Here is a 19,975-nt window from a genome sequence, read left to right as displayed (position 1 = left end):
GTCCCTCTCCTCTCTATCTTACCTCCTCCTTCTCCCTCCTGCACTCGTCTCTGGCCATTTTGGACTCATATCCCTGACCACAGGCCTCTACACTTGCTTTTCTCTCTGCTTGGGCTACACTTCCCAGAGATGCCGCCCTGCCTCACTCTCACGCTTCCCGTCTCCGCCACTTCGTTCCTGTCTTGTCTTCAGAGAGGCCTTTCCTGTCACTCTATACAAAATAAAATGATGCCCTTCTGAAGCTTTTTTTCAAACAGTGACCACTAGCTGGCATGTTCCATCTGGATGAGTTCTTTGTCTTCCTCTGTCCTTCTGTCCTTAGAAGTTGGCCTCGAGAGAAGAGAAGACTGTTTTGCTCAGCCTTCAGTGCTTGGTGTTCAATAAGTATTTGTTAAATGAATGACTGGATGTATAAGTGAACAAGTAAAGAAAACCTGAAACAGAGCAGACCTTCAGCAAATGTATGTTGATTTGAGATTTTTGTTGAAGTGTTTACATTTATTTATTTTCTGTAACTTCATATTTGGAAAAGATTTAAAACATAGAAGAAAATTGAAAGAATGATTCGGTGGCTCTGCGCATATCCTCCATTTAGATTCAAGAGCTGTTAACATTTCACCACAGTTGCTTTACATATTCTTGCATGTATGTGGGCGTGTTTGTGTAAGTGGAACCGTTTAAACATCAGTTGTGGAAACGTGACATTAACTCTTTGAATTTAGAAGTTGGCTCTGGAGAGCGGTGAGTTGGAGGGGACCTCAGGCAGCAGGCAGCTGGGGCCATGGCTTCCGACCTGGACTTCTCCCCTCCCGAGGTGCCTGAGCCCACGTTCCTGGAGAACCTGCTGCGGTATGGACTCTTCCTGGGGGCCATCTTCCAGCTCATCTGCGTGCTGGCCATCATCATTCCTGTTCCCAAGTCCCACGAGGCGGTGAGTCCTTCTCCGTGAGCCTCAGCTCCTCAGGCTGGGTTCTGGGTCCTGAAAATTACAGACTTCACAGCCGTGAAGACTAGCCGGGATTATGCGGGGCTTGATTGATTTAAAGTGTCTCCAAATTCCCACCTGGTGGCACTGGCCATGTGGTTCATACCTTGTTTGTTTGCATGTGTGAGAAACAGATTTTTATTTAGTACCTACTTACCATGTGTCAGACTCTGCTGAAAGATGTGGTGTCTGCCCTCAAGGAACTTCTAGTCTTTGGGAGAAGGGCAGATATGAAACAAATATACACATTTCCCTGTACAGGGTACTGAGAAGGTGTGTAACAGGGGGAGGACCTGAACTTACACTTCTCTCCCAGGGAGAAGGAACTGCATGTGTAGGGACCCAAGGAATGAAGGAATGGGCTCACCCCTGAATGCAGGTGACTGTGGCCAGAGCACAGAGGGGACGTGATGAGAGGTACAGCCAGAAGAGTGGGGGTGGGGGCCCAGGGCTTTTAAAGAAGAGTGATGTAATCAGATTGACTTTCTTGTTATTTCGGCTTTTATTCATTAGGTCTGTATTTCTGTAGCTCTACAGCCTCCTTCCTCCACCCTACCTTCACTTTTCTCGTGACACTGATTTGTTGGAGGAGGTAGGTCATCGTCTACCACATCCAGGATTTGGCTGATTGCTTCTGTGTGGTGTCATCTGACATGTTCAACTTGTTCCTCGTATTTTCTGTCAATGAGAAGTGCAGTCTAGAGGCTTGATTCAATTCAGGTCCAGTTATTTAGTGAGACCACCTCATAGCTAGTGCTGTGGGTGTCTTGTTCTTTGAAATCAACAGGCAGTTAGTGTCTGTCTGTCATATAGAGATTCTAAGATATCCGTGGGTTCAGGTGGTCATAGCTGATCCCTCTGTTACAAAATCTTCATCCCTCTTTCACCTAAATGGTTTTAGCATCCATTGATCATTGCTTAGAGCCATTTTTCCTTCTGCATTTTATTACCTGGAATTCTTCAGTGAAGAAGATGTTTTTGTCACACCTATATGATTAGTCTGAAATGCTGTTCATAGTAAAAGGCAGGATAAATGCTTGATTTTTTCCCTCTATTAGTTTTCAGAGTTGTGAGTTTGGACTCTAGCAACCTCCAATCTTGACCAATAAAGCTTTGATTTTCAATGGGAACCCCATCCAGTTGTGTGAAAGACTGTCTACCAAGGGAACCCATTAGAGACTCATTGCCTAGGGTTTTACTGGGGACAGATCACATAAGCACCCTCTGCCTAACACAAACCAAAATTCCAGACTTCCAGCAGGAAGGCAGGTTTTCAACATAAACCATGTTGTTTCCACAGACAGGTTAGGCATAGTGAGCCATTCTTATCAGTTCTGGGAATTGTGGGAACCACCCGAAATCCAGTTTCCCAAATGTCAGCCAAGGGCCAGCTTTGCAAGCTGGGTTTTCTAAGGACAGCAGTTTACTTTTTTTTTTTAATGTAAACTTTGTTCAGCACACCTGAAACATACTTATTATAGCTTTCAAATAACTATGTTATTTTTCTCTATTAACAGTAAGATTTAGAATGAAATTCATGATTTCTTTATGTTTCTTTCTGGGCCCCCAAATGTGTCCCAGTTTGGGATGTATATATATTCAGAGTACTGTGTTTAGAAGCCTTTTCTTCACATTGGTATACTCCCACCATGACATAACACTGATTTGCTTCATTTTGTTTTTCACTTTTAGAGGTTTTTCCTTTTGATTTAGTTTAAAATTATGTAAACTTTTATATTACAAATTTTGCCAAAGTCAAAACTGTGTAACAGGATGCAGTTACAGAAATCTCCTTGAATCTGTATATCTTGCACCCTTTCCCCTTCCTCCCCGGTAGGCACCCATTTTTATTTGATTTATCCCCCTTTTGTTTCTTTTTTCTGAAGGTGTATGCAAATGTAATGTGTGTGTGATATTTATTTATTCATTTATTTTCTCCCTTTGATGTACAAACGATACTAAACACAGTTTTACATGTTTCCTTATTTAACAGGATATTCTGGAGATTATATATCTGGGGAAGGAGCATGCTGGGTTCAGTTTTTAACAAAGGCCTTTAAAATGTCCAGGTGATTATATCAAGTAGGCAGTTGTATCTACTGGTCTGTATGAGGAGGAGGGTCTGTCTTTGCAACCCCATGGACCGCAGCCTGCACCAACCTCCTCCATCCATGGGATTTTCTAGGCAAGAGTACTGGAGTGGGTTGCCGTTTCCTTCTCCAGGGAATCTTCCCGACCCAGGGATTGAACCCAGGTCTCCCACATTGTAGACAGACTCTTTACTGTCTGAAGTCCCTTCACTTCACTTCACTTCAAGATATAATTACAGAGAAGGCAATGGCACCCCACTCCAGTACTCTTGCCTGGAAAATCCCATGGATGGAGGAGCCTGGTAGGCTGCTGTCAATGGGGTTGCTAGAAGTCGGACAGGACTGAGCAGCTTCACTTTCACTTTTCACTTTCATGTGTTGGTAAAGGAAGTGGCAACCCACTCCAGTGTTCTTGCCTGGAGAATCCCAGGGACGGGGGAGCCTGGTGGGCTGCCGTCTATGGGGTCACACAGAGTCGGACACGACTGAAGCGACTTAGCAGCAAGATATAGTTAAAGCCATGAGAGAGGATGAGGTCTCTTAGGAGGGAATGTGGAGCAGAGGCAAGAGCTAGATGGGCCTCTGGGTGAACAGCTTGTTTCTCCCCTCTGGACAGCTACTCCAAAACAGCAGGAGAGAGAAGGGCTGAGCCTGCCCAGTTAAGAGATAAAAGACCACATATTTCTCATTCTCAAAGTCAAGGAGACTTTCTCAACTACACATAGCCAGAAAGGCTCCTTGGAGGTAACGAGAGGAGATGTCAGCTTGTAGTAAGTGATGTCAGCTTACCCATAGGCCCCTTCGCTAGAATCCATCTTGGCCAAGAGATGCGTGGGCTCACATGGAAGGGCCCTGAAATATAATGATGCCAAGTACAGACTCAGAACCAGGCAAAGTAAGGTTATTGGCTGAAGGAAAACCTGGAAGAAATGCCCCATAAAAGTGATTATAATAAAACCACCATGAAGGTGAAATTCTCTGAGCTCACCTGTGTGTCTGTCCATACTTACTCTTTTTCCTCCTAATAAACACTACTTGTTTCACTTTCAGTTTTCTAGCACCATTTATTGAAGACATTGTCTTTTCACCTATATATTCTTGTCTCTTTCGTTGTAAATTAATTGACCATAAGAGCATGGGTTTATTTCTGAGCTCCGTTCTGTTCCATTGATCTATGTGCCATTACAATACTGATTTGATTACTATAGCTTTATATAGTCTGAAGTCAGAGTGCATAATTCCTCCAGCTCTGTTCTTCTTTCTCAAGGTTGTTTTGGCTATTTGGGGTCTTATGTGTTGCCATACAAGTTTTAAAATTATTTGCTCTAGTTCTGTGAAAAATGCCCTTGGTATTTTGACAGGATTTCATTGATTCTGTAGATTGCCTTGGGTAGTATGGTCATTTTAACAATATTGATTCTTCCAATCCAAGAGCATGGGATTTCTTCCCATCAGTTTGTGTCATCCTCCATCTCTTTTGTCAGTGTCTTATAGTTTTCCAAGTACAGGTCTTTTACCTCCTTAGGTATTAATAGGTTTATTCTTAGGTACTGTATTCTTTTTGACATGATGGTAAATGAGATTGTTTCCTTAATTGCTCTTTCTGATAGTTCATTGTTGATGTATAGAAATACAACAGATTTCTGTATCACTAATGAGCTCTTGCAGTTCTCTGGTGGCCTATTTAGGATTTTGTATGTATGGTAGACAGATAGTATCATCTGCAGACAGGGAAATTTTACTTCTTTTCTAATTTGGATTTCTTTTATTTCTTTTTCTTATCTGATTGCTGTGGCTAGGACTTCCAGTGTTGCGTTGGATTAAAGTGGTGAGAGTAGGCATCCTTTTTCTTGATCTTAGAGGAAATGCTTTCAGCTTTTCACCATTGAGTGTGACATTAGCTGTGTGTTTGTCATATCTGGCCTTTATTATGTTGAAGTATGTCCTCTGTGCCTACTTTCTGGAAAGTTTTTATCATGAATGGATGTTGGATTTTGTCAAAAGCTTTTTCTGCATCTGTTGGGTCTCTGTTCATATGGTTTTTATTCTTCAGTTAATATGGTATATCATGTTGATTGACCCTTGCCTCTCTGGGATAATCTCTCTTAGTCATGGTGTGTGAACCTTTTAACATACTGTTGGATTTGGTATGCTGATACTGTGTTGAGGATTTTTGCGTCACTGTGTTCATCAGTGATATCACCCTTTAATTTTCTTTATTTGTGACATCTTTGATTTTGGTATCAACAACCTCATCTTTTTAAAAAAATTAGAATATAATTGCTTTACAGTGTTGTGTTGGTTTCTGCTGTACAGTATTGTGCATCAGCCATATGTACACTGTCTGCTCCCTGTTGAGCCTCCCTCCTCCCCATCTTGCCCCTCTAGATCATCACAAAGCACGGGGCTGAGCTCCCTGTGCTGCAGCCGCTCCCCACCAGCTCTGTTTCACTCATGGGAGTGTACGTATGTCCCTGCCACTCTCTTAGTCCGTCCTGCCATCTCCTGCCCTCCGTCTCCTCCCCACGTACTCAAGTCCATTCTCTATGTCGGCGTCTCCGTTCCTGTCCTGCAGATAGGTTCATCAGTGCCATTTTTCTAGATTTTGTATATATGCCTTAATATATGGTATTTGTTTTTCTCTTTCTGACTGACTTTACTCTGTAATAGCCTCATGTTTTAAAATACAAATGTGGCACAAAACATCTCATTTTCTTTTATCTTCAAGTTTAGGGGAATAAGGAACACAAATGAATTATCTTTGTAACTGAAGGTTCCTGTGTTACGTTTTTTGTTTCTATTTGTTTTTTGGTTTTTCAGTGGATCAGTAGCAAAAAATATAGTACCATTAATTTGACTTTTTATTAATGCGTCATGCCCAAAAATGGTCCTCAGTTATGCAGGGATTCCATTGCTGGCTTTCCTCTGCATGCCCCCATAAGGCAGGCTTTTCCCAAACTCTTAAGTAAATGGAAAAGAAACACCAAATTCTGTGTGTATAAACAGCTCTACGAAGAGAGAATGAGTGCTAAGACTGTGGTTAGAGATTGTGCTCAGCCGCTAGCTGTGACTAGAATTTGGATAGGAAGGGAAAAAGAAAGGGGTTTTAACTTGGGGCTGGGGTGCTCTTGTGGAGGAAAGGAGCCTGTGGGAATGGGGACAGCTGTGGGGACTCTAGGCAGCTTGAGAGCAGGAGCAAAGTACCTGGAAGCTGAAGGTGACAAGGAGGTGGGAGAGGATGGATATGGGCTGGGGGGCCCAGAGAACAGTCTTGTTCTCTCAGCCACATTGCTTAGGGGAAAATCATGCCTCTTGCTTAGCCTATAGAAGCAAGGTTTATTAGTGGCTTTTCGGGTCAGAAGATAATATTTTTGGCTCTAGATGATGGGAAAGGCTTTGAAAGGCAAAAGAATGTCTTTCCTGTTGTTCCAGTAAGCCGATTTTCTGCAACTAGTTTATGACTTCAGTATTTCAATACTTAGCAGATTATTTGAAAGCTCTTTTGGGGGTAATCAGGGAAGGAAAAAAGGAACACAGAGAAATGCTTCCCACCCCACCCCCCTTTCTTTTCTATAGTGGGAACGAGAACTAATTTGTAAAATTAAAACCAAAGCCCCTAGAATCCTAAGCCAGATGATAACGTTTTCTCATTGACACCTCATTAAACCAAGACCCGAGAAAACAAACATTTGGTTGAGCCTGATTGGGGCCTGGGCCACATTTAATCCAAGCATTTCCTCGTAGGCCAGGTTCTAAAATCTAAGAAGGTAGATCCTGTACCATTTCGGTCAGCTCCAGGATGCAGCGGTGTTTCATCTCTCATGCTCAGTCTGATGTTTGTATGGCGGCCATGGTGGAAAGGATTCTGGGGCTGCTTTTAGGCTTCAGAGTAAGGAAATTATTTGTTGATGTCTGCCGTGAGCAAGGGACTGGCGAGCGTTATCGTGAATTGCCTTTCCTTGGTCTGGTCTGTGATTCTTTATCTGGCTGTTTCCACCTGGGGAATTTTCAGAGGCCTCGGCTGCACCCGTGGAGATTCTGGTTCAGTTGTTCTCTGAAGCCTTGGATCAGAAATTTCTTCAAGTGCCCAGGTGATCCTGTCATGCAGCCACTGGTCCTTAGACTGTCTCCCTGAAGCACAAACCGATTTGGGGCACACAGGAGGTGTTCCGCTCTATGTGTCAAGTTTGTAATAACAGATGACACCCAAGTGGGAAGGGAAGAGCTGGCAAGAAGTTGGGGATGGAGACCTGGGGATTCTTTTAACCAACATAGTATTACTTCTCGAAACCCTAAGAATGAGTTGCTAAGCCTTTCAAGGGAAATGAAGATTCAGGGAAGGCCTGGACTTGAGGCATGCCTGGCTTGCTTGAGGCAGTTCTTATGCAGTGTGGAGATACTGAAAAGATATGGGTGGTCTCCCTGAGCAGGGATGCAACTGGGCCTCTGGAAGGGGTGGGACCCCATCACTCACATCCCCTCTGCCTCCCCTCCTGTGCGTCTCCTGTCTCTCACTTCTCTTGCCTTCCTTCCTCTGCTCGCTGTCCCTGTGATGAGATACAACATGGCCACTAACAGATTCTCAAGTTTGCATCTTTCACCTGCAGCCTCTGGAGCCTGCCTTCCTGCTTGGTCCCAGTTCCAGAATCCCCAGAGAAGGAGCTGTACCTGGGACCCAGCTTGGGACTGCTGTGGCCAGTGTGAGAGAGGGGAGCATCCTGTGGTGTGACCTCTGTGGGGGAGTGGGAAGTCAGTTCCCAAGGGAGCAGGAGTGCCATGCAGACAAAACTGGGGTCTCCGTTCCTTCACTCTCTTGGAGACGGACAGACTAATGGGCAGAGGACTAGAAGACTCTGGTCTCACTGCAGACCCCCATGTGGCTCGAGGAGGACACCGAGACTGGGCTGAGTGATGGAGGGAAGGCTGCTCCACCTGAAGAGGACATACTCAGACTGCCTCCTTCAGAGCTGGGTTTCAGTAGAACTAAATTCTTAGCAGAGTTCTGGACCCCTAGAGCGCCCCTAGATAAAGACTGCAGAAGCCTGTGCGTTTCCTGCAGTTCTGTGCAAAAACGTGATGCTTCCATGCTTAGACACATTTTCTGGGAAGATAGCCTATAGCTTTTCTCCAAGTGGAGAGCAGTAGTTTGAACGAGGTGGGACCCACATTCCAGGAATGAAGGAGTAGGTAATGAGGAAGCGAAGGTCGGGAGTCCTCTCCGTGTTCCCCACAGCCTACCTGAGCATCCTCCCCAAGCCTCTTTTGGATCCGCTTCTGCCCAGAATGTTGATCCTGTCCATCCTGGGTAAGCAGGTATTGACTTTTTTTGTTCAGTGACTCATGTTGTAGGTAGTAATGGTTCATCTGCTAGTCACAAACTCTCCTAGTGGTGTAAATACCGACTGTTCTCAGGTCTTCATATGCTTATGTCACGTGTGCCTAGCCAGCTGCCGGCCTTTCGGCAGGTGCTTTCACTGCCACCCTGCCGTCTTTGCGGGCTTGCCTCAGTCTCTTCTGTTAATGGGGACTCTTTCAGTTGAAAACTCAGAAACTCAACTCCAGCAGTTTCCTTAGAGGCTATAGGGGACTCTTTAGGTGGTCCAGTGGCTCAGACTCCATGCTCCCAATGCAGGGAGCTTGGGAAGATCCCAAATGCCGCACCTATGGAAAATCCCACACGTGGCCACAAAGGTCCCCATGCCATCATTAAGACCCGGTAGAGCCAAATAAATAAGTAAAAAAAATTTTGAGGAGGTTAGAAAGAGACTGTATGGGCTTTTAGAACTGGGAATGTCAAGACTGGATCCAGAAGCTGAAAGGTCATCAGGGCTCCCTTTGTCTCTCCATCTCCTGCCTTCCCGCCAGTGCTGGCTTCATTCTTAGGGCCTTGCCACACGTCAGCAGAATGGCTGCAGCAGCCCCAGTCTGTGTCCTTATTGCCCATGTTCTATAAGCAAAGAAAGCCATTTCTCTGCCTTTGCTCGCTTTCCCGATCTCGTGGAAGGCCTCTGCTTGGCCCTGGCCTCGCCACATGTCTGTACTTTGGCTCATAGGTGGGAAGGGGCATTGGGTACCATTTCTGGCCAGGCCACATTTAACGGGCCGTGGCTGTGGTCACAGTGACTGAGAGCCCCCCAGAATCACATGGGACAAGGAAAGAGCATGGCCTTGATGGGCAGGGGTGGGGGAGGGCAGACAAAGACAACTGGTGCCCAGCACTGTGATCCAGCGGAGGAGAGCTCACCAGAATTGATGGCAGGAGTGGCATTCCATGCGATGCCCACGTAGACTTCACTGTCAACCAGGAAGCCCCGAGATGGATGGAGCCTTCCTTTGGTAGTGGGGCCGTGGCCTGGAAGTTCCTGTTGGGATATCCAGCATGGAGGTCTTGATTTGATTTGATTTTGTTATCTTGGCCATGCTGTGTAGCAAACTGGATCTTAGTTACTCAGCCAGGGATTGAACCCATGCCCCCACCATCGGAAGCTCAAAGTCTTAACCACTGGACTGCCAGAGAAGTCCCAGGTCTTGATTTTAAACTCAGCCCCCCATGGCCAGTGAAGGCTGCCGCAGTAAATGATTAACTTGGGCAAGGTGTATACCTGTTCTCCACACCTCAGGAGGTAGTCTCACAGAACCACCTCTTCAGTTCTGCCCTGTTTTTTTTAAGCTTGGGAGGGGTTTGCAGTTGAATTGGGCAGCAGGATGTTTTTTACTTAATGAGCCGTTCTCAAGAGATTGCCACACAGTGGGTAGGGCAAAGGTCTAAACATGGTCTTGAGATGCTCACGGACATGCATGAAGCCACAGACCAGCTGGTGGGCGGGGCCTGCGGGGTGCTGAATCGTGTCTGGGGTAAGCTGCATGGGCCGTTCTCTCTAATCATAGCTCTCCTTGCCTGCCAAGCGCGTCCTGGACTCTGTCTCTGTTCGCCTGTGGAACTCACATGAACAGCTTCCCCCGCTTGATTTCAGCTGGTCCTGTCCTCCGCTCAAGGCCAGTTCTAGTCCCAGCCCGCAAGGTGTCCCAGCCGCCACCCTGCCCAGGGCCTCAGGCAAGAGTGCACAGCAGGGCAGACTGGAATTCAGCCCCGGGCGCCTTACCCTCTCCGAGCCCGTGTCCTGAGCTAGAAAAGGAGGGCATTCACGCCCGACCCATGTGGTCCTCTTTTTTTTAATATAATTAAAAAAAAAATTAGAGTATAGGTGCTTTACAGTGTTGTGTTCCGCTATACAGAAAGCCAGTCAGCCATACATATTCATATATCCCCTCTTTTTTGGATTTCCTTCCTGTTTAGGTCACCATAGAGCATTGAGTGGGATTCCCTGGTGGCTCAGACAGTAAAGAATCCTCCTGCAATGCAGGAGACTTGGGTTCAATCCTTGGGTGGGGAAGATCTAGAGGAGGGCATGGCAACCCACTCCAGTATTCTTGCCTGGAGAATCCCATGGACAGAGGAGCCTAGCGGGCTGCAGTCGATGGGGTCGCAAAGAATCAGACATCACTGAGCACTAAGCACAGCAAGAGCGTTGAGAAGAGTTCCCTGAGCTATACAGTAGGTTCTCATTAGTTATCGATTTTATACGTGATCGTGTATATATGTCTGTCCCACACCGTCCTTGAGGATTGGGTGAGATAAGACCCATGGGGCTGCCTGCGCACAGCACAGGGTCTCCTTTGCCAGGATCATTTCAGAGGAGAGAAGAGCTTCAGTCTGTGTAGAATGACATTTTGTCCTGATTTATTGGACTCAGTCCACCCTGAACTGTATAATGGAAATTATAAAAATTCTGTGTGCTCTCCCTGCTGGAAGAGATTGGATGCACTGTGGCACAGATTCGATTATTTGAAGCTGATGAATAGCAGCAATTTCCTGGCCTCATAAGTGGCTGTGGAGCTGCTTCATTATTGATGAGCCCTGTATCACGGAGGACGCCTCCGCAGACTCAGGAACTCCCTGGGTGGAGGGGTTCTTTCACTCCCTAACGTGAGATTGCGGGGGGAACTTGCTGCAGAGGAGGCGCGACTGAAAGGTGGGGCTGTCGTGTTCGGAGTCTGCCGTCTGCCTAGCTTGTACCAGCAATGCGCATTTGAAGAGAAATGAAAAGTCAGCCATTTATTCAGAGTCATTCTTGCCAGCTAAGAATTTGGAACTTGCTCTGTGTGGCTAGGACCCCAGCAGCCGAATCACGTGTGTAACAGCTGCCTTTGTTTCCCTCCCCCTTTCGGGGAAGGGGCTCTTCCCCACTGTCTGAGTCGCTAAGTCTTGGTGAGCCTCTTGGTGAGGCCTGTAAAATGGGGCTCCCAGGGATGGGCTCACCAAGGTGAGGGGAGGCGCAGCGGCTGCTGTTTGTGAGGCAGTCATACAGCACACATCGCGAAGTGCTCCTCCTCTTGGTTCCCCTGCGCTGCCTGACCCAGAACCTGCGTGCGCTGGGCGCAGACGGATGGGCTGTGGGTGCTGAGCACCTGTGCAGAGTGGGAAAGACACAGCGCATCTGGGAGTTACTGGCTGGCCAGTCGCCCAGAAGTGGCAAAGTGGGCTGCATGAGGGGGCGTGCCCGGGGACAGGGCCAAAGCTGCAGTTGGAATAGCTCTGGAGGCCACTCAGGGGTTCTTGGAATCTGCCTTATACGAAGAGGGAACCAGCAACATGTTTAAAACAGAAAACAGTCTGGTCAGGATGGTTGTTTTAGGAGAATAGACTGAAAGCAGTGTGGCGGATGGTGAGGAAAACCTTGAGGTGGGCAGGCAGGAGACTGGGGCGTTGGGGTGGGCGGTGCAGGGGTCGTCTGAGCCAGCTCAGTAGTGTGTCTAGAGGGGACTGGGCAGAGCTGAGAGCTCTGTGGAAAGCCGAATGGACTGGCTATGGTGACAGATTGGATGTGGGGGCATGCAGGGAATGGTGAGAACTCAGAAATGGCTCAGTGGTTTGTAGCTTGGGGAGTTGGGTGCGTGACAGTGCTAGAACCTGAGCTGGAGAAGAGAGGAGGAGGCCTGGGGTGAAGAGGAGACAGACAAGGCGCTCGGATGACTCAAGGACTGTGTCCACGTGCCCGTGGAGAGCTGCTCTCAACTGTAGGAGCAAAGCCTGACTCGAGGAGCACAAAACCGCTTTCCTGACTCCTGCCGCAAGCAGGGGGTCCTGAGCCACCCATCGGCAGGGTCCTGAACAAGCTGTTTTTGTCAGTCCACCATCCCCCGTGCTTCCAGATTCGGCTAAACAGAAAGTAGATTCACAGTTCACTCCGATTCTTGATGTCCATCAGCCCGAGGCCACTAGGAAACCTGAAAGAGGCAATATACCATTCGGCTTAGGTTCATCCTGGCCTTGCTGCTTACCAGCGGAGGCAGGTCACATAACCTCTCTGAATGTCTCTTCTTTAAAATGGGGCATGTTACGGCATTTTGTGAGGGAAAAATAAGACATGTCCAGACCACAGAACATGGAGCCTGGCATGTTGTAAATATTAGCAGCTATTGTGGCTCTTACTGTTACTGTTCTTATTTATGGCTATGTCTAGATGTTGACTTAGGGTGCGTATATTGGGTTTAAAATCTGCTGTGTCCTCTGTCCCTATGCAAAAAGTGAGGCCTAGTCTTTTTAAATTAATTTATTTACACTATTTTTTGGTCCATGAATCAAGGCAAATTGAAAGTGGTCAAACAAGAGATGGAAAGAGTGAATGTCGACATTCTAGGAATCAGCAAACTGAAATGGACTGGAATGGGTGAATTTAACTCAGATGACCATTATATCTACTACTGCGGGCAGGAATCCCTCAGAAGAAATGGAGTAGCCATCATGGTCAACAGAAGAGTCCAAAATGCAGTACTTGGATGCAATCTCAAAAACGACAGAATGATCTCTGTTTGTTTCCAAGGCAAACCATTCAATATCAGAGTAATCCAAGTCTATGCCCCAACCAGTAACGCTGAAGAAGCTGAAGTTGAACAGTTCTATGAAGACCTACAAGATCTTTTAGAACTAACACCCAAGAAAGATGTCCTTTTCATTATAGGGGACTGGAATGCAAAAGTAGGAAGTCAAGAAACACCTGAAGTAACAGGCAAATTTGGCCTTGGAATACAGAATGAAGCAGGGCAAAGACTAATAGAGTTTTGCCAAGAAAATGCACTGGTCATAGCAAACACCCTCTTCCAACAACACAAGAGAAGACTCTACACATGGACATCACCAGATGGTCAACACCAAAATCAGATTGATTATATTCTTTGCAGCCAAATATGGAGAAGCTCTATACAGTCAGCAAAAATAAGACCAGGAGCTGACTGTGGCTCAGACCATGAACTCCTTATTGCCAAATTCGACTTAAATTGAAGAAAGTAGGGAAAACCACTAGACCATTCAGGTATGACCTAAATCAAATCCCTCATGATTATACAGTGGAAGTGAGAAATAGATTTAAGGGCCTAGATCTGATAGATAGAGTGCCTGATGAACTATGGAATGAGGTTCGTGACATTGTATAGGAGACAGGGATCAAGACCGTCCCCATGGAAAAGAAATGCAAAAAAGCAAAATGGCTGTCTGGGGAGGCCTTACAAATAGCTGTGAAAAGAAGAGAAGCGAAAAGCAAAGGAGAAAAGGAAAGATAAATATCTGAATGCAGAGTTCCAAAGAACAGCAAGAAGAGATAAGAAAGCCTTCTTCAGCGATCAATGCAAAGAAATAGAGGAAAACAACAGAAGGGAAAGACTAGAGATCTCTTCAAGAAAATCAGAGATACCAAAGGAACATTTCATGCAAAGATGGGCTCGATAAAGGACAGAAATGGTATGGACCCAACAGAAGCAGAAGATATTAAGAAGAGATGGCAAGAATACACAGAAGAACTGTACAAAAAAGAGCTTCACAACCCAGATAATCACGATGGTGTGATCACTGACCTAGAGCCAGACATCCTGGAGTGTAAAGTCAAGTGGGCCTTAGAAAGCATCACTACGAACAAAGCTAGTGGAGGTGATGGAATTCCAGTTGAGCTCTTTCAAATCCTGAAAGATGATGCTGTGAAAGTGCTACACTCAATATGTCAGCAAATTTGGAAAACTCAGCAGTGGCCACAGGACTGGAAAAGGGCAGTTTTCATTCCAATCCCAAAGAAAGGCAATGCCAAAGAATGCTCAAACTACCGCACAATTGCACTCATCTCACACGCTAGTAAAGTAATGCTCAAAATTCTCCAAGCCAGGCTTCAGCAGTACGTGAACTGTGAACTTCCTGATGTTCAAGCTGGTTTTAGAAAAGGCAGAGCAACCAAAGATCAAATTGCCAACATCCGCTGGATCATGGAAAAAGCAGGAGAGTTCCAGAAAAACATCTATTTCTGCTTTATTGACTATGCCAAAGCCTTTGACTGTGTGGATCACAATAAACTGTGGAAAATTCTGAAAGAGATGGGAATACCAGACCACCTGATCTGCCTCTTGAGAAATTTGTATGCAGGTCAGGAAGCAACAGTTAGAACTGGACATGGAACAACAGACTGGTTCCAAATAGGAAAAGGAGTACATCAAGGCTGTATATTGTCACCCTGTTTATTTAACTTATATGCAGAGTACATCATGAGAAACGCTGGACTGGAAGAAACACAAGCTGGAATCAAGATTCCCGGTAGAAATATAAATAACCTCAGATATGCAGATGACACCACCCTTATGGCAGAAAGTGAAGAGGAACTCAAAAGCCTCTTGATGAAAGTGAAAGTGGAGAGTGAAAAAGTGGGCTTAAAGCTCAACATTCAGAAAATGAAGATCATGGCATTCAGTCCCATCACTTCATGGGAGATAGATGGGGAAACAGTGTCAGACTTTATTTTTCTGGGCTCCAAAATCACTGCAGATGGTGACTGCAGCCATGAAATTAAGACGCTTACTCCTTGGAAGGAAAGTTATGACCAACCTAGATAGCATATTCAAGAGCAGAGACATTACTTTGCCAACAAAGGTTCGTCTAGTCAAGGCTATGGTTTTTCCTGTGGTCATGTATGGATGTGAGAGTTGGACTGTGAAGATGGCTGAGCGCCGAAGAATTGATGCTTTTGAACTGTGGTGTTGGAGAAGACTCCTGAGAGTCCCTTGGACTGCAAGGAGATCCAACCAGTCCATTCTGAAGGAGATCAGCCCTGGGATTTCTTTGGAAGGAATGATGCTAAAGCTGAAACTCCAGTACTTTGGCCACCTCATGCGAAGAGTTGACTCATTGGAAAAGACTCTGATGCTGGGAGGGATTGGGGGCAGGAGGAGAAGGGGACGACAGAGGATGAGATGGCTGGATGGCATCACTGACTCGATGGACGTGAGTCTGAGTGAACTCCGGGAGTTGGTGATGGACAGGGAAGCCTGGTGTGCTGCGATTCATGGGGCTGCAAAGAGTCGGACACAGCTGAGCGACTGATCTGATCTGATTTTTTGGCTTCACTACTGTGCCCGAGCTTTCTTTAGTTGTGGCGAGCAGGGCCTGCTCTTCGTTTTGGGCTTCTCTTGTTGCGAGCACAGGCTCTAGGGCGCGTGGGCTTCAGTGGTTGTGGGTACACAGGCTTCGTTCCTCCACCGCATGTGGGATCTTCCCGAAGGAGGGATCGAACCCACGTCCCCTGCATTGGCAGGCAGATTCTTGCTGACTGAGCCACTCAGGGAAGCCCCAGATCTAGTCTTAAGTGCTGTATTTTCATGATGATAAAGCAAGGGAGAAGTTCCCATGGTTATGGGAGATCTTGTGTGTTCTTTGATTTCATTCATTCTTTCAGAAACAGTTGAAGCCGTCTAAGGGGCTCACAGGCTAGGAGGGGAGACCATCATGAGCACGTGCGTTGTTGAGGTTCCTGGGCGTCAGGGTGGAGGGCATGCACCTGCTGGAAGAAGAGTGGAGGAAGAAGGCTGGAAGGGAGTAGCGGTGTGTTCCTGGGGGGCCAGACCGTGGGGAGGGCTTTGCTGGGCGGCCAAGGAGAGAAGGGTGCTCCTCTTACTTAGGGCTGAGCAGTGGAAGCACTGGGGTCTGGCCTGGTGTGGGGGATGGAGGAGAGGCTGGAGAGGTGGCCTCCTTAGCTGCCATCCCAGGACATAAAAGACTGTGGGTGATGGAAGCCACTGGAAGGTTTAACGTGGAAAGGATCTGCATTTTAGAAAAATTCTTTTGGCAGGTACACGAGTCATGGCATAAAGAATTAGGGCCTTTGATGCTCAAGACAGTGGCCAAGTCAAGGTGGAGGAGGTGAAGTCAGCAGGATTTGGTGACTGTTGGACAGAGGGGAGCAAAGGGGCGGCGGAGTCGCTGGGACTCGGGTTGTTCTGCCTACTGGAGGGGGTGTGGTGGAGGAGGAAGGCCAGGCCGGCTGCAGAGGGGCCATGCTCTGTCTGCGACACTTGAGCTGGAGGTGCCTGGGAGGTGCCCGTTCCACGCTGGGCCAGGAGAGAGATCTGGGCGGTGACAGACAGGATGAGGTGCCAGAGAGGTCTGTGGAGTAAAGGAGGGATGGCAGCTGGGTGTTCTCGTCTCTGGGTTATGAACCGGCCCCACTAAAATCAGAGGAGACCCCAGGTTTGAGCTGAGAGTGGGGCTCCATCCCTGGAGATCCTGGCAGGCCTGGCAAGTCCCTTGTGCAGAAACCCTTCTGTTTAATCAGATCTTGTTTGCTCGGGGCACGCAGGGACTGATGGGTTTCCACTGGCCACACAGGTACTGGACTGGGGACTGTTTCCAGTTCCCAAAGTCTCCAGAGGCGTTGTGCTTGTGAGGTCGGCCTTAAACCATCGCCCTCCTGCTGGCTCTGCAGCTGTCAGCCTGTGCGCTTGACACAGTGTCTCCTCTGAGGTTTTATTCTCTTTGTTTTTTTAATAGGGTAGCTTTTTTTCCCTTTTTTCTTCTTCCTTCCTTCTTCCCTTCCACCCTCCCTCCTTCTCTTTCATAAACAGCATCACTGCAAGGGGACTGGTTGAGCTCAATCAGAGATCTGGCCAGCCAGGGGCTGGCCCCCTGGTTATCTAGGGAGGATCACCCATGGGTGCTTGGAACTGGGCTGGGCCTTTACGCCTGGTTTCCTTGCTGGCAGGCGAGGAGGGTGGAGAGCTAGTGAAGGCTGATAAGAGGCAGCCGGTGTACCTTTGGACTGGGCCTTAGGTGGGACCGCCCGTCTACAACCACAGTCCAGCCTCTTCTGTCTGAGGGAAGCTCGAGGCTGGGGCCAGAAGCCGACAGTGAGCAGAGAAGGACTGAGAGTGAAGCGAGCTGGGAGCTGGCCAGTGAGACACGAAGAAATGCTTTTCTAGAAACACCGTGCTCCCTCGTTGTCTTCTGAGTCTGCTTTTCTCCCATTTTTAACAAAAGAACACAAGTACTGAAAATGTTTCTTTACCACAGTGCTGGGGCCAGTGGAGTGGCGGGAGCCAGGGCAGGGGGCGGGGCCACTGAATAAAGGGACGGCCAGTGCGCAGCCCATTTCTTCCATGAGGCTAGTGTCACCGGATGTTTAAAGTTTTCAAGAAAAGCAAGGACTCCACGTTGAATGGGAAATCTCCCAACTGGCTCGAATTCCTAAAAATAAACACTGCAGGCCAAGTGAGGTCTGCCTGTGGGCCCGACCAGGCCTGCGGACCGTGGCTCGTGTTCTCTGTGCTATATGGGAACTCTAGCATCCTTCCTGGCTGAGTTTATCACAGGGAGGAGGAGACTCCCAACAGGACAGGGCCCACTCCAGAGTCTCCTCTGACATGAGCCTGTGAGGCTGGGGCAGGCCAGTTCCCCTCCCCACAGTCCACTTTCTTTATCAGCCCCTTGAAGGCCGGGGCTGGCTTTGTGGTTTTAAACTTTTTTTCAGCAGCAGAACCTTTGTTTAAACCAGATCGTACAGGGAACAAATCACAGTGTACATGACAGATAAAAACCAGAGCTGCCCCGGACACAGGGAGAGTCTTGAGTTGTGCCCAGAGGCTGCCCTCTGCCCTTTCCCACAGGGCACCCCTGCCAGGCGCCACAGAACCTTGTGTAGCGGCTGCGCTCTCCACCCTTCCCTTCCCCGCCTCTGTGGCTTGAATGGGAGTAGAGGATAGCAGGGCCAGAAGGAGAGCAAGCGGCAGAAAGCCTGCCCACCGCCGCCTCCCCAGCCGTACTCTGCCCAGGCCCTGCTCACTGCGTCCCACCGGCCCCTGGGTGCGTTTCCCGGGTTCTCCCCGAGCATTTTGGCCTCATATCAGCCCTGCAAGGTGCGCATCACTGTTTCCATCCCATAGGTGGGTGAGCCGAGATGCAGAAAGGGGAAGGGAGTTGCCCACAAGGTCACTTGGCTGGAACTGGGGGAGCCTCGGTGCCCCCCAGGCCTGTGAGACTCCAAAGTCCGCCCCTCCCCTCAGGCCTCCTCCCTTATCCTTCACCTGCTCCCCGGGGACAGTCCAGGAACACACGGCTCCCAGGTCCCCGTGGTGATGGTTTCATCCCTGGTTTCTCTGCTTCTGTTTGCAGAGTCCTTTCAGACGTGATCTCATTTCGCTGGTGTCAGGCTTGATTTGTCTAAGCGGGACTCTCCTCTCTGTCATCACACAGGAGGCAGAACCATCCGAGCCCCGAAGTGCAGAGGTGACGAGGAAACCCAAGGCCACTGCTCCTTCTGCAAACAAGAGACCCAAGAAGGAGGCGAAGAAGAAGCGGTAGAAGGGGCGGCCTTCGCAGCCTGGCACGAGGGCCCTGAGGGCAGCCCTCCTGTGGCACACGGTCTCAAGTGGCTGGGATGCCCTGTGACCACAGAGATCTGGACAATCCTGACAGTGCCCGGGCCCCGGAGTGCAGACCACCACTTCTTCCTTCTGCCTTCCTGAGGGGTTCGGGCCAAGGGGGCTGAAATACCCTGTGAACAGAGACTGTCCTGGAAGCTTCTTGAAAAGTTGGGTCACCTCACAGAGTTCCATTTTCTGACTTAATCCCCGTGTCCTACTTTTAGTCACCCCCTTGTAGTTTTACACTACGCTTTAGAGTCCTTATCTACTGCCGCAACCACCACCCTCTGCCATTATCTATACCCCGCAGATCAGATCTCTTGCTTATCAGTCACCTTCGTCTCTGCTTGTGCAGAGGGAGCCAGGCCAGGCCTCCCCTGTTTGTTTAAGTCAAGGCGCCAAGGCCATTAGCACAGTGGTCCCACTGGTGCAGCAACCAGGCCTTAAGAGGCCTGGTCCTCCTCCAGCCGATGGAAGGGATTTGGCTTGAATGAGTGTGTATTCTTGAGTCCCGACTTCCTGAGCATCTCAAATAGGGGATAGGGACAGGGACTTGTCAGTCACAGACAAACCTCTGTCCAGCCCATCACAGCACATTGAGGGTGTAGCTTTTTGCTTCTGTCTGTATCCCCTCCTCTCCCTCCATTTCCTTCAACCCCTGACCACAGTCATTTGGGGAAGTAAAGGTCAATGAATGGCCCCGCACGCTGAGCCTCTTGTGTGTTGTCTGTGCTGAGGCGGAGCCTGGTCCCTGCCCTGGAGGGTGAGGCAGGGCACACCCCTGGAAAAGAAGGTGACCTGAGTGGGGTCTGGTCAGAGCAGATCTGGGATGAGTTTCAGGACGGGTCCAGCCAACTGCTTCATGTAGCCCTTAGTCACTGTCAGTGGAAACGCTATGAACATCCACGTGTGTGTTAGAGTTTCGTGGGCCAGGTCCCACTCCGTCCCCGGATCCGGCTGCCTGTGAGGACGCCACTTATCCTCAGAGTGGCTTGAGGAGAACCCACTCGGAGGCCTCACGTGGCCTGGGGTGGGTCACACAGTTCTAGTCACATGCCCGAATCGCCAGGGAGAAGCCTTGACTGTGGTACCTCCGAATGCCCGGCTGGTTTAGTTTGCCAAACACACTCCCAGAGGTCACAGCTGAGGAGGAGGAGCTTAAGGGATGAGC

General features: G+C 48.4%; 1 protein-coding gene across 2 annotated transcripts in view; it reads left to right on the top strand.

Annotated features, from left to right (window-relative positions):
• The window catches only part of MANBAL (mannosidase beta like), a 28,224-nt gene extending 8,709 nt beyond the window's left edge, over window positions 1–19,515 (top strand). Inside the window, exons 2-3 of one of the 2 annotated variants that reach the window (XM_027558589.1) lie at window positions 723–931; window positions 18,635–19,515. In XM_027558589.1, coding sequence (XP_027414390.1) covers window positions 782–931; window positions 18,635–18,742 — 258 coding nt within the window. In that variant the 5' untranslated portion in view covers window positions 723–781 and the 3' untranslated portion in view covers window positions 18,743–19,515. The remainder of the gene's footprint in view (window positions 1–722; window positions 932–18,634) is intronic. The other variant, XM_027558590.1, reaches the window with a different exon arrangement.
• The last annotated feature ends 460 nt before the right edge of the window (window positions 19,516–19,975 follow it).

Source organism: Bos indicus x Bos taurus, chromosome 13 (assembly GCF_003369695.1).
Source record: "Bos indicus x Bos taurus breed Angus x Brahman F1 hybrid chromosome 13, Bos_hybrid_MaternalHap_v2.0, whole genome shotgun sequence".
Taxonomy (NCBI): domain Eukaryota; kingdom Metazoa; phylum Chordata; class Mammalia; order Artiodactyla; family Bovidae; genus Bos; species Bos indicus x Bos taurus.
The sequence above is the reverse complement of the archived record's forward strand: the minus strand, read 5'-3'. Positions and strand labels throughout refer to the sequence as shown.